This window comes from Musca autumnalis, unplaced genomic scaffold (assembly GCF_047663935.1).
Source record: "Musca autumnalis isolate F117 unplaced genomic scaffold, ASM4766393v1 scaffold_1, whole genome shotgun sequence".
Taxonomy (NCBI): Eukaryota; Metazoa; Arthropoda; class Insecta; order Diptera; family Muscidae; genus Musca; species Musca autumnalis.
Window position 1 is genome coordinate 295546895 of NW_027411644.1, and position 12515 is coordinate 295559409.

Here is a 12515-nt window from a genome sequence, read left to right on the forward strand (position 1 = left end):
CGAACCCTGTTTTATTTGGTACAAATCGTATCGGGGAATAAAACAACGTCTACACGGAGATTAGTTAAACCTACTTCCGTAACAATATAAACAACAGTGGGCCATTTGGGGTGAGAGCCACTGTACGCACTTATGCATTTACAAGTCTCTATAAAATCAAAACAACTACATTTAACTAAAGAATGCAAATTCTTTACATTCAAAATACTTATGAACGGCGTATATTTTACAAATTTTCTTTTAAACTTGAAGCGTATTTAAGGCGCTCTCGGTCTAATCCTTAACCAAAATCCACCTTTGGGTAACAATTGGAAAGTGCTGGGATCTAATACAAGCGGTATGCAAGACTTTGAACATGGCTCTAAGTGATAATCACGCAATAAATAATAAAGGAATGTCGTAATTTCCAATAAAGCAAAACGGTTTCCTGCAAAGAAATGTAAAAAGCATTAGTGATTTGGCAAAAATATCAAAAACTAATACAAATGAAATCCTTACCTATGCAATTGCGTGGACCCAAACCGAATGGCATATACGTAGCACTGTCTTTATTCGTTTTATTTTCCACATTAAATCGCTCCGGATCAAAGACATTTGGATTTTCGTAATATTTCGGATCACGCTGTATGCCACACATGTTTATACGCACCTTCTCACCTTTCTTAATTTCAATGCGTTCCCCAGTTTCTTTTGATTCATATATGAAATCTTTATTGCAAATGCGATCTGTAACACCAGCTACTGGCCATTTTCTTAAAACTTCTGTTACTACCATATCCAAATATGTCATCTTTTGTAATACTTCATATGTTACGGGTTTGCCTTGCAACTCATCCTCGATTTGTTGTATTTCCTGATAAAGTTTCTTCTGAACAGCGGGATTTTCCATTAATTCGTGTGCGGCAAAACTCATAACACCTGATGATGGTTCGAATCCAGCAAATAAGAAAGCCAAACATTGTGCAACTACCTCAATATCAGACCATTGTCGGAAATGGGTTTTCTGAATCTCTGTGGGTATCATACCGCGAGCCTCCATTAGCATATTGATCATATCGGGACGTTGTATATTATGCTCCTGGCGATATTTCATAGTGCCCAATACCAGATTCATAAAGTAGTCGGTAAATGATTTTTCGAATATATCCATTTTTAAACGCTGCAATGAAAAACAGAGGGAGAGAGACAAGGTTTTTATTTAGTGATTTTAAGATTATTGAAATTTTTTTTAAGGAGGAATGTTCACAAGAAATCGCCCAGTATAATCAAATTGATGATTTCACCCAATTGTTATAATCTGTTCGAACGAGGTCATGAAAATGATCTTCTAAAGAATCGATCATTGGTATTTTAGCAAACAGCCAGCAATAAGAATTCGAGGACACTATAGCTGAGGTGTGCAAGTGTTTGGATGGGCTCAGTTCCATCTTCAGAAGAACCATAGACGAAAGAGATACATTTCAAAGCCAAGTTTCCCTGATGGGCTATAATCAAACATCGGGAGATTTGTCGTTGAACGATAAAGGTACAAAGCATACTGCAACTAGGAAGCAGATACTAGAAATCTAAGACCATGTCTATATTATAACCTTTTGTCGGGTTAACCTTCTTTCTAAGGATTTATTTGAAATATAAGCAATGGAATTGACATTTGAAACCCAGTGGGTTTGTTAAGTCCGGTTATATATAAACGTACTATAAGCATTCAAATCAAGGGTTTGATAATTCGACCTAGCGGAATCACTTTAAATTATATTTGGAAACCATACTCTATCTTCAGAAGAACCATAGGTGAAAATAAACAATTTCAAGCGGTAAGATATGTAGCATGCTGGGCTAACACCGAACACCGGGAAATTTGTCGTTGAACTATAATGGCTACAAACAAACTGCTACCACGAAGGTTGCATTCAAATCAAATAATTTATGTTTCGCCCTTGCGGTATCACTGTAACTCGTATTTGGGAAGCATCTCCTATATTCAGTAAAACCATAGATGAAAATAAACAATTTCAAACAGTTATAGCTCATTTAGACTAGCCATAAATCCTCGACTGGATTTAATAAATCCAGTACAAATCTTATTGCATTTAGATATACATTTTGGAGGATTTAAATGGCAATCAGCTGATTTTTGTTCATAGCACATTATGCTACTAGTGCTAACTAAAGAGCAAATAAAGAACTATTTATTGCCCATCTAAAATAAATAAAAGAATTATTTTATGTGTTGTGGTTGATTATTTGGTCAAATTCAATTTATAATTGTTATGAGTTTTTTAGCTAATTGACCTCTGTTGGGAATAATGCAATAAAAGTTTGTTTTATTTGCAAAAATCTCAGAGGTCAATTAGCTAAAAAACTCATAACGAATTATTTTATCGTTTAGACATCGTAAATATTAGTCTTGGTTGATTAAAATCAACCTTGTACATTAAAACAAATTTAATTTTTCCGCCTTGTATACAAATTTTTACATTTTAAATTATTTTTAGTGTAGCAATTCACCGATGCATCTACCTTGTTTCTTGTGCCAGCTTGCAACTTTTTGTATTTTGTAGCAACATGTTGCAAAAAATAGAGTTGTATACGAGGATTTATGCCAGATTTAAAATAACTCCACTCAATACGAGGATTTATTTTTGTATGGGAAATCTGGTAGATTTTGGCTGGATTTAGCAAATAAAACCTGACAATGTTCTAAATCCGGCTAATGAAGTCATATCTAAATGGGCTATAAGACAAGAGTAGCCTGCTAGGATACCACCGAACATTTGGACATTTTTGGTTGAACGATAAAGGCTACAAAGCAGCATAGTCGATGGTCAGACTAGCACGATTTCATTATGGCGACGTCAAGTTTATAGGCGAGGGGTATGAAGTAGTGAAACCCATGTACATGGTTTTCTGTGTTTGTTGTGTTGCCTCTTCTTGTTCTTCGTTGCAAGATTTTTTCTTCAATTTTCTTTCATTTTTATTTTCTCAAGCAAACGTTAACAACAAAACAAACATAAATATATTTAATAAAAACATTTAATTAATGAAATAGTGAAAATTTAACTATTAATATTAATTTAATTATTAATGTTAATTATTTTGTGTTGTTTTTTGCTTTATTTATGTCTTTTTTTGTTTTTGTTGGTATGAGAAACACAACAAACGCGAATGGTAAAATAAAGAGGACACGCAAAGATCTTAAATTTCACGTTAACGTGTGTGGACATTAACGAAATTTGAAAAGAAACTTTAACGAAATTGGTTTCATGAAACCTTGCTAGTCTGACCATCGACATACTGCAACCACGAAGCAGATATTATGTTTATTATATATGTATTAGGTCTGTACGATAACTCAAAAGTTTGTACAAATTTGAACAAACTTTTACAAAATGCTGTTCGATAACAAACTTGTTCAGTGAAAGAAGACTGGGAGGTGTTGCAAGAACTTGCAAATACTTTTTACTTGCGAAGTTATCGAACAGGCCTATTATTATCTCCACTAGCGGGATCGTTTTAAGCATACAAGTAAATTACGAGATTGACGGAGAGATGAAAATGAGCAGATAAGGAGAAATCCTGGTAGAACTCTTTCAGGATATTCATAAAACAAAGAAACCGTGGCCGTGGAAGCAATTCAGAAAAAACAACTTGAATCTTCAATAGTCAACGCTGAACTGAGTATGTGCATGGACTCAATCGTGTCTTCAGAAGAACCATAACTGAAAATATAAGTAGGAAAATAGCTAGGCAAAATTTCCTTTTGTGTGATCTACTCCGAACTTCAAGCGATTCATCGTTGCACGCTAATCAAATCTGAGAGATCGAGAATCTGTGCGTTACAAAAAAGGACTGGTAGAGACACATTTTGTCTGTTCCTTTAATTTTAAAAATGGTAACAGTGGCAAAAACTAGTAAAAGTGGTAAACTGCTCTCATATAAATTGTATGCTTTTAAAAGTAAGGGAACACTTTGCGGGTAAAAAGTGGTAAAAACTGGTAACCTCAGGAACGTAAAGGAATACGACTATTGACTTTTGTTGCTTCACGCTCAATTTTATGTAAATGAATAAGGGATAAGTACTACCTATTCAAATGCGATCCTGCATTTCTTTATTCTTGTACATAATTTGAGGCTTGGATACGCGTGAATTTCTCATTCTGTTCGCACCTTAAAGGTAGAAACACAATGAAATACGCCGCTTTATCACGCTCAGTTTCATGTAAAAGACCTTAAAGGTGTGAACAGAATGAAATACGCCGCTTTTTTCACGCTCAGTTTCATGTCAAAGATTAAAGGCCAAGTACTACCTAATTCAAATGCTGCCAAATTAATTTGAATTAGGTAGTACTTTGCCTTTAGTCTTTTACATTTAACTGAGCGTGATAAAACGGCGTATTTCATTGTGTTTCTACCTTAATACTATGTTTACATTTACGAAATCCACTCGATTTCAACTGTCAATTCCATTGCTCAAACGTCAAATGAAATCCAATCGATTTCAGATGAGTTTTCATTTGACGTATACACAAAGGAATTGACAGATGAAATCGAGTGGATTTAGTAAATGTAAACATAGTATAATACGACTAATCGTAAAAGTGTAATGCATGGTTTACATTCGGCGTCGTTTCGTGATTTCGAAGGCGTTTCGTGATTTCGCGCGGAATCAAGCAAATTTTATCATGATTTCGCATACAAAAATGAAATCATCTCATTTCGTGATTTCAGCGAAATCAACATCGAAATCACAGTACACATGATATACAACCTTGCTTTTGCCTAAAAAAGTACCAAAAGTTGCAACACTTTTCACGTATCACAATAAACAACGTAGATGCGCGAATTGCTGGAACAAAAAATGTTAATATCAAAATTTGTAAACAACGTAAAAAAATATTAAATTACATTGTTACAATGATATTTTTCATTGTGTTCCCGTACTTTTTTTATGGTAATGTTAGAAAATAGACCGAATTGTCAAAAATTGCTTCCCCATACAAATTTCGTAAAAAATACGGGAACGGAAAAATAACGGAAATTGCAAAAACTCCAGCAGAAATGTCAAAATCAACGTATCAGCTATAATATTAGATACCAATGAACATATGAACATGCTTGCTGCTAGTTTCTACTAGGCCAAAATTTTATGGCAGAAAACAGGAGAAGAGGGTGTTATTCGGCGCTATTTTTGTTTAAAGAGAAGTGCAAGTCTTGCTAGATTTCGGAGTACGGGAACGCATTTTTAGCACTAAATGGAAAAACTCCTGCAAGTACTAATATTTTGCAGATTCTGAGCAAAACTTTTATCTATCAAAATTTATTATTATGATGTCTCAACCATAAAATTATTTTTTATTTTTTCATTTGTTAGTACTATACACAATTAATACGATATATAGATAATTTTACGATAATTTTCCAAATAAAGTTGTAAAGTTCTATATTGTCGTATATTTTTGACGATTAAATCAATTTACAATAAATTGTTTTGAAAATTCATGTTCGATCAGCTGCGCATATGCATCTACCTTTATCATTGTGATATGTTTGAAATCAACAAAAAATAAGTGTAAACACCGGGGTGTATTTCAGGATTTCGTGAAATCCAGTGGATTTTGGAGCGCAAGTGTAAACTTGGCATAATGCCTTCTTCATACTGAGGCTAATGCTTGGTTTACATTTATGAAATCCACTCGATTTCAACTATCAAATCCATAGGTTAAACGTCAAATGAAATCCAGATGAGATTTCATTTGACGTTTGGGCTATGGAATTGACAGTTGAAATCGAGTGGATTTCGTAAATGTAAACTAAGCATAAGAGTGGGATTGCTTCAATTCGTGTCTAGAAAACATCAAAGCAAATTCCAAGACATATGCAAAGGTAAAAGATGCAGATGGTCTCTCCTTCATAGCACGGTTCATTAGAGTTTTTGTCGGGTTAACCCACTTCATGAGGATTTGTTTGACATTTGCGCTATGGTATTGACATTTGAAACCCAAACCCACTGGGTTAATCCTGTTAAGTGTAACCGGGGTATCAGATCGCATAACGCTGATCTTAGAAGGGTAAGAGTGTGGATGAGGTAAGAGTAGAATAAGCTGTCATACTTCTTGTTACCACAACCCTGAATCACTGGCGATTCGATAAGTTCTAAATCACATCAGTCGAGTCACCGATATATTAAGAATTCTGAAGGTCTGATGGTTTCAATTTAAATACGGACGAAAGCAGTCTCTGCGGGACTTGCAGATGCAATTTCGAGACATCGATGGAATGTCTTAAGGATCATTTCTGGAATCAGTGTTATACAATCTCTTCGTAAGTGACATCTCCGACGTAGCCAGAAATACACCTCGACTACATTTTCGTGAATATCACTTTTTTCCTCCATTATTCAGTACAATTTTAACGCAATAAAATACATACATAAGTAAAACCAAATTCTTCATACACACCTCTGCCAATTTGGGAAAAATGGCTATAAATAAAATCTTCAACTGCTGCAACCCAGTGAAAGTGACAGCTCTTTTTGCCTTCATATAAAAATCATTATCCCCGTCACGAAATGAGTTCACTTGTAGACCAAAGGCAGTGGAAGCAATAATATCATTTGTCAGACGTGTTGTTAGATCCTTCATGTCGACATCTAAACCATCCATGGTCATTTGTTGCGTCCTCAAATAAGACATTGCCTCATCTATAGTTTGCAACATTAGCTGGAACATTTGACGCATTTTGCTGCCTGTAAAGGCGGGAGTCAGTGTACTCCGCATATCGCGCCATTTATCATCACGCATACTAAATAATGAATGTGAAAATAAATTCTCATTGCCAGAATTGACTGTTGGTGTGCGATTAATAAAATGATCAAAATCTTTGATCACAATTTGTTTTATCAATTCCGGATCACGTATCATCAGTACTGGATCGCGACCATCAAAGGCTCCATAGACACTATAATTGTACATTTGTTAGTATTTATTTGCAAGTAATATTACAGCTAACACGTACATGCCCTTGTGTCGTTCGTGCATTTCACACAACACATCAAAGCCGGTCTTACGTTTCATTAAAATCTCATAGCTGTTACCAAATAAAATCATCGGTTTTTCATATTCTAAATTTCGTTTCTTGAAGTAATTGAAATTTTTCGTAGCCCAATAGTAAAAACAGCCAACGGCAATTAAAAGTAAACAAATTAATTCTAAAAACATGTTTCCGGCGATAATTCTGATACGTTTTCACCGCAAATACAAATGTGTGACTATTTTTGCTAATGTTCCGTTAAAGCTATCGATCGATAATGACATCTATAACTTTATTAAATATTGGCATTCTACATAGCTGTGCGCACCAGATAAACAGGTGTATGAGTGTGCGTTGTTTACAGTTTGTCAAGTAAACATTGTATTACGTTATAGTGATCAGCGTACGTAAAAATACTCAACTCCACAAGAGCAGATATAAAACGGAATAGTACTAAACCACAGCCGACCAAGAAGAGGGCACACAAAATTCTCAATATTTGCAACTTTTGACAGTGTGTTAGTAACGTTGTATGCACGCATGTTGCAAAACAAAAACAAATCAAAACATTTGTGTGCTCTTTCGTTGCGTTCGGGTCGTGTGTGTGAATTGCCGAAAAACTTCGTAACTTTAACAATATCAAAGCACGACATTGTACTAAACACATGTGAATAAATCAAAAATGTTTGGTGGTTGATAAAATTTACTGTGGTATGCTGACGCTAAAGCCCCCGGCACATACGGTCTGTCTGAAAAGTTTGTGGCTTTGTGTGATTGGCACGTTTTGTTTGTTTCCGTTCATTGGTAGTGATGATAATTAGATGAATTCATGCTACCGGATCTGGCCTTTGGGGATTTCTTCTCTGATAAAAAAGTGGAACATCTTTTTTAGGACTAGAAACAAAGCAATGTCAGTTATTCGGAAGTTCAAAAGGCAGGGACATTTGCAAAAGTTTAAAACTTTGGGTTGATGACTTAAATCGTTAGGTTGTCAACTGGAAAATCCGACGGCTGCATATTCTTTCTTAATACCCAGTGATCCCAGTGAGTGTAATTTTTGCATGAATGAATTGCTGATTTTTCTAAAATAAAATGCCCCTGGGAAATCCAGTAAAACTTTAGGGTTGTTATGTCTCCATACTGACATAGTTGGTCGTCTACAGAACATTTTTAAGGCCCCCACTCATTAGTCAGTCTGACTGCCAGCATTTATGGTAGTATGTGTAAATTTTTGAAATTTTGAGAATGTATGTGTGAGTTTTCCAAGACTGATGAAAATCAAAATAGTTTTGACTTCAAAATGAACCCCCATCAGTCTGGGTGAATTGTGTTTATTTTCAAAATGTCTATAAATAATTTTGAAAAACAGAAAATAATGTTGGTGTTGAAACACAAAAAAACTTAGAATTCATTCATTTTTGGAGGAGAAATTCAAGATTTTTAGACTTGACTGATGGTTCGTGCTACACACTTGTCAGTCACACATACAGAAAGGGTTCATCGGACTGACGGCACAGACTGATAAATGAGTGGGGGCCTTTATGGTTTTCAAAAAAAAAAAAAAAACAACATACGTCGACTTATATAAATATTGAGTAAGTCCCAATTTACATTAGGCGAGTTAACTTGCGGCAATTGTCAGTTTGTAGGTGAGAGAGGGTGCTGAGAGGCAAAGGGTTACCATATGCCTCACCTCTCTCTCCAACAAAATGACAATTGCCGCAAGTAAACTCGCCCAATGTAAATTGGGACTTATAAATGCCACGTAATTGTACTTTTTAAGATCTTTCCCTATCACTTTTCCGTTTTTGAAAAAATATTCTGTTACTGATATATTTTTTTGGCAAAACTACGTAAGTGGGCCTTTCTACAAAATAATGTTCATAATAAACTTATTATGTGGACATAAGCAGCAATAAATCTTAAACATTTTCCCGCAGGGGCATTCCTTAAAAAGGGATGACGGACTTAACGACCCCGCGGACCCCACGTGAATCCTGTGAGCGACTGTCTCGGACCGAGCGGTTCATGGGTCAGCGTCTGTTTCCCATGTTAGGGGCGGCTGAGTACTAAAACGCCTGCAGCGTCTGATTGCCAGGTTAGGTTCGGCTGCAAGCGAGCGTCTGCTTCGGATCGAACGGCTCGTTATACAAATATTCAAAACGTGTCTTTGGACTCATCACCCATCGACTTAGTACACTGATATTTTTAAGCATGGAAAGAAACAATTATAGAGAATACACTACTCCAAGGGGTAATCGTATGGGAAATCCCCCTGCTCCGGCAGGTGGCACAAGTATTTTGGAGGTGCCTAATCTATGCAAGAACATTTCGATGAATGAAACCGAACCAAACTCAAAAACCAACTATAGGCATGAAAAATGCTCTGAAAATTGCTACATGGAGCGTACGCACGCTGTATGAAACAAGCAAACTAGATCAACTCAGACATCAAATGCTGCGCTACAAAATTGACCTGTTGGCTGTACAAGAAACAAGGTGGACAGGATAAGATGAGCTGATAAATGAGAACACTGTCTTTCTTTACTCCGGTCGACCAGAAGGGGAAGAACATAGTAGAGGTGTTGGTCTGTTGATGACCAAAAAAATGACCAAGTTCGTAGTAACATGGTACCCTATTAATGAGAGACTGATAGCAGTGTTATTCTTGTTTCCGTTTCTTGGGTAAGTTGGTTTTACGACCGGGCTACCAACCCTGAGCAACCCCATTTACGTCAGTGGGATACGTACTGGTGATTTCGTAATCTTCAGGCATCCAGTCTCACCTTATCAATCACATTTATATAGCGGACCGCTTGCTTCAAGACTGACGTTCGCTCGTAACCGCTCCTAAGATGGAGAACAGACGTTACGTGGGTTATTGGAGATGCTAATGTAAGACGGCATCTACTCGTCTTGTCAGTGTTACCACCCGCTGATTGTCCGGGACTGCTTATTTGTGTTTCACTTATTCGCAGCTAGCCTTCATATCTGAAGGTTTTTCACTATCCGCAAACTGTGACCCGTCCGGTAGCCTTCAGCTCGGCTTCCACGTAACACCCATAAAATTCCGTGGCCCGGACCTTTTCAAATACGCCGCAGATGTCTTAACCCCCATATTACAACCCATCGTTAGCGAAGCATGGAGTACTAACAATATACCATCGAAATGGAAAGAAGGTGTCATTATTACAATTCCAAAAAAAGGAGATCTAAGCTCATGCGGAAACTGGAGGGGAATCACTCTCCTAAACACCATCCAAAAGGTTCTAGCCTTTATAATACTTGACCGAATCACACCAGTATTAAACCCACAATTGAGGCGCGAACAAAACGGTTTCCGACCACAGAGATCATGCACTGACCATATAAACACACTCCGAATCGTTGTGGAACAGTCCGTAGAATTCAGGTCACCTTTATATCTACTATTTGTGGACTTTGAACGGGCATTCGATAATCTCAATAGAGACGCAATATGGGATACCCTAACTGAATATGGGCTCCCTAATAAAATCATTGATATTATCCGCGAGCTCTACACAAATGCAGAATGTAGCGTGCGATTTAAACAAAAAACTAGCCCAAACTTTACCATTTGCAACGGCGTCCGCCAGGAATGCGTCTTATCCCCACTTCTATTTATACTTGTGCTTGATAATGTACTGCGCAAAACAAATTCAGAAATCGAAGATGGCATACAATGGCGTCCACATGAAAAGCTAAGCGACCTTGATTATGCTGATGACATTTGTTTCATGAGTCATTCCATCGCAGGAACCAGAGCTAAATTGGAACAGCTATTACAAAATGCAAAAACGATAGGTCTCAAAATTAACATGAAAAAGACCAAACTCATGCGCCTAGAAACTCAAAACACTTCCCCTTTGACTGTAATGGTGGACAGCACACCCACTGTCGTGGATGACGTCGACAGCTTCTGTTATTTGGGGAGCATAATCACGAAGGACGGGGGCGCCGATACTGACGTACAAAGCCGTATCAATAAAGCTAGAATTGCTTTCCACAACATGAGGAAAATATGGTCATCCCGCAACATCAGCAGAAGTACCAAGCTGCGTCTATTCAACACAAGCATCAAACCAATACTACTTTACGGATACGAAACTTGGAAGGTGACCAAAACCATTAATCAAGCTCTGCAGGTATTTATAAACAAATGCTTACGAAGAATATGCAATATTTTCTGGCCGACCATAATATCCAATGCAGACCTTCTGCAACTCACGTCATCAGAACCTATAGAAAGGGAAATAAAAAGGCGAAAATGGAGATGGATAGGCCATACACTCAGAAAAGATGACACTGATCTAAATAAAATGGCCTTCGAGTGGAATCCCCAGGGTACAAGGCGCAGAGGACGTCCCAAGATGACATGGATACGAACAATTCAGGCTGAAAGCAAGAACTTCGGCACATGGCCAGAAATACGAAGAATTGCCCAAGATAGACAACGTTGGAACGAACTAGTTTCCGCCCTATGTTCCGTGTAGGAACGGCATATTTTTAACAAAAAATTATACATGCAATGTTCAAATGTACATATGAATGTGTTTTATAATTGTCAAATAAATGTTGCCAAGGAAATAAAAAAAAATAGCAGTGAAACTTAAAACCAGAGCACGCAATCTTATCATCATAAATTCCTACGCTCCTACGGAAACACAGCCTATTGAAGAGAAAGAAAACTTCAATGACGCACTCAGTAGTTGGATGAATAGCAATACCCACGATTGTGACATAACAATCTTACTCGGCGACTTCAATGCTAAAGTTGGCTCAGAAAACATTGGGCTTGAACGCTACATGGGATCGGGCTAAGAAACGACATTGGATGCCGATTATTAGAGTTATGCTGTGATAAGAAGCTTTTGGTGGGGCACTGTCTTTCCTCACAAACTTCAGCATAAGATAACATGGGTTTCTCCGAACCGCTTTACCAAAAATCAAATCGATCATGTCTTGATAAACTCCAAATGGCGATCTCTCTTCTGGATGTGAGATCAAAACGAGGAGCTGACATTAACAGCGACCACTACTTATGTCATGTTCACACGGGCGTTTTAATTACGTTGTTCGCCTGTCGAACGACGTACACGAATTAACCCGTTTCCACGACACCATTCGTAATTAACAGAAACATAAACAAAATTTCCTTCATTTTTGTTTCCTTGTTTTCACGAAAATTTGAACCGAAAACACATAAAATATACATTAAATGAATAGGAAAATCAATAGACTTTCCTTCAAATGTATCTTCTATATTTAACTACACACATGTCATTAATTTTTTCCATAAATTTTGAATAATTTTGTATTTTCAATATATTTTTATATGCTTTTATTTTCAAAATTGAGGAGAGATAGACATGTCAAAACAATATTTGTGTATACAGACTTTCAGTTATTTGTTTCCTTTTTGTTTCTGATTTTTTACGCGATTTTGAACTAATGGACAAGAAATG

At 36.8% G+C, this 12515-nt stretch overlaps 2 protein-coding genes across 3 annotated transcripts in view; one reads left to right on the forward strand and one right to left on the reverse strand.

Moving 5' to 3' along the window:
• Sol1 overlaps window positions 1-12515 on the forward strand; it is a 458110-nt gene that overhangs the window by 421628 nt on the left and 23967 nt on the right. The gene's annotated exons all lie outside the window — the stretch shown is intronic.
• LOC141389732 (probable cytochrome P450 9f2) lies at window positions 171-7311 on the reverse strand. The gene is made up of 4 exons (XM_073961719.1): window positions 7015-7311; window positions 6459-6957; window positions 499-1159; window positions 171-427 (listed from the first exon to the last, which is right to left on the reverse strand). Exons 1-4 carry the CDS (start codon window positions 7215-7217, stop codon window positions 258-260), a joined length of 1533 nt encoding a protein of 510 aa, XP_073817820.1. The 5' UTR covers window positions 7218-7311; the 3' UTR covers window positions 171-257.

Excerpts from the sequence above, each read along its gene's own strand:
- LOC141389732 (XM_073961719.1), bottom strand. The coding sequence starts at position 7,217 with ATGTTTTTAGAATTAATTTGTTTACTTTTAATTGCCGTTGGCTGTTTT. Across the intron at positions 1,160-6,458 it reads TTTTTCCCAAATTGGCAGAG|CGTTTAAAAATGGATATATT; the intron begins GTGTGTATGAAG and ends TTTTCATTGCAG. Across the intron at positions 428-498 it reads GGGTCCACGCAATTGCATAG|GAAACCGTTTTGCTTTATTG; the intron begins GTAAGGATTTCA and ends ATTTCTTTGCAG.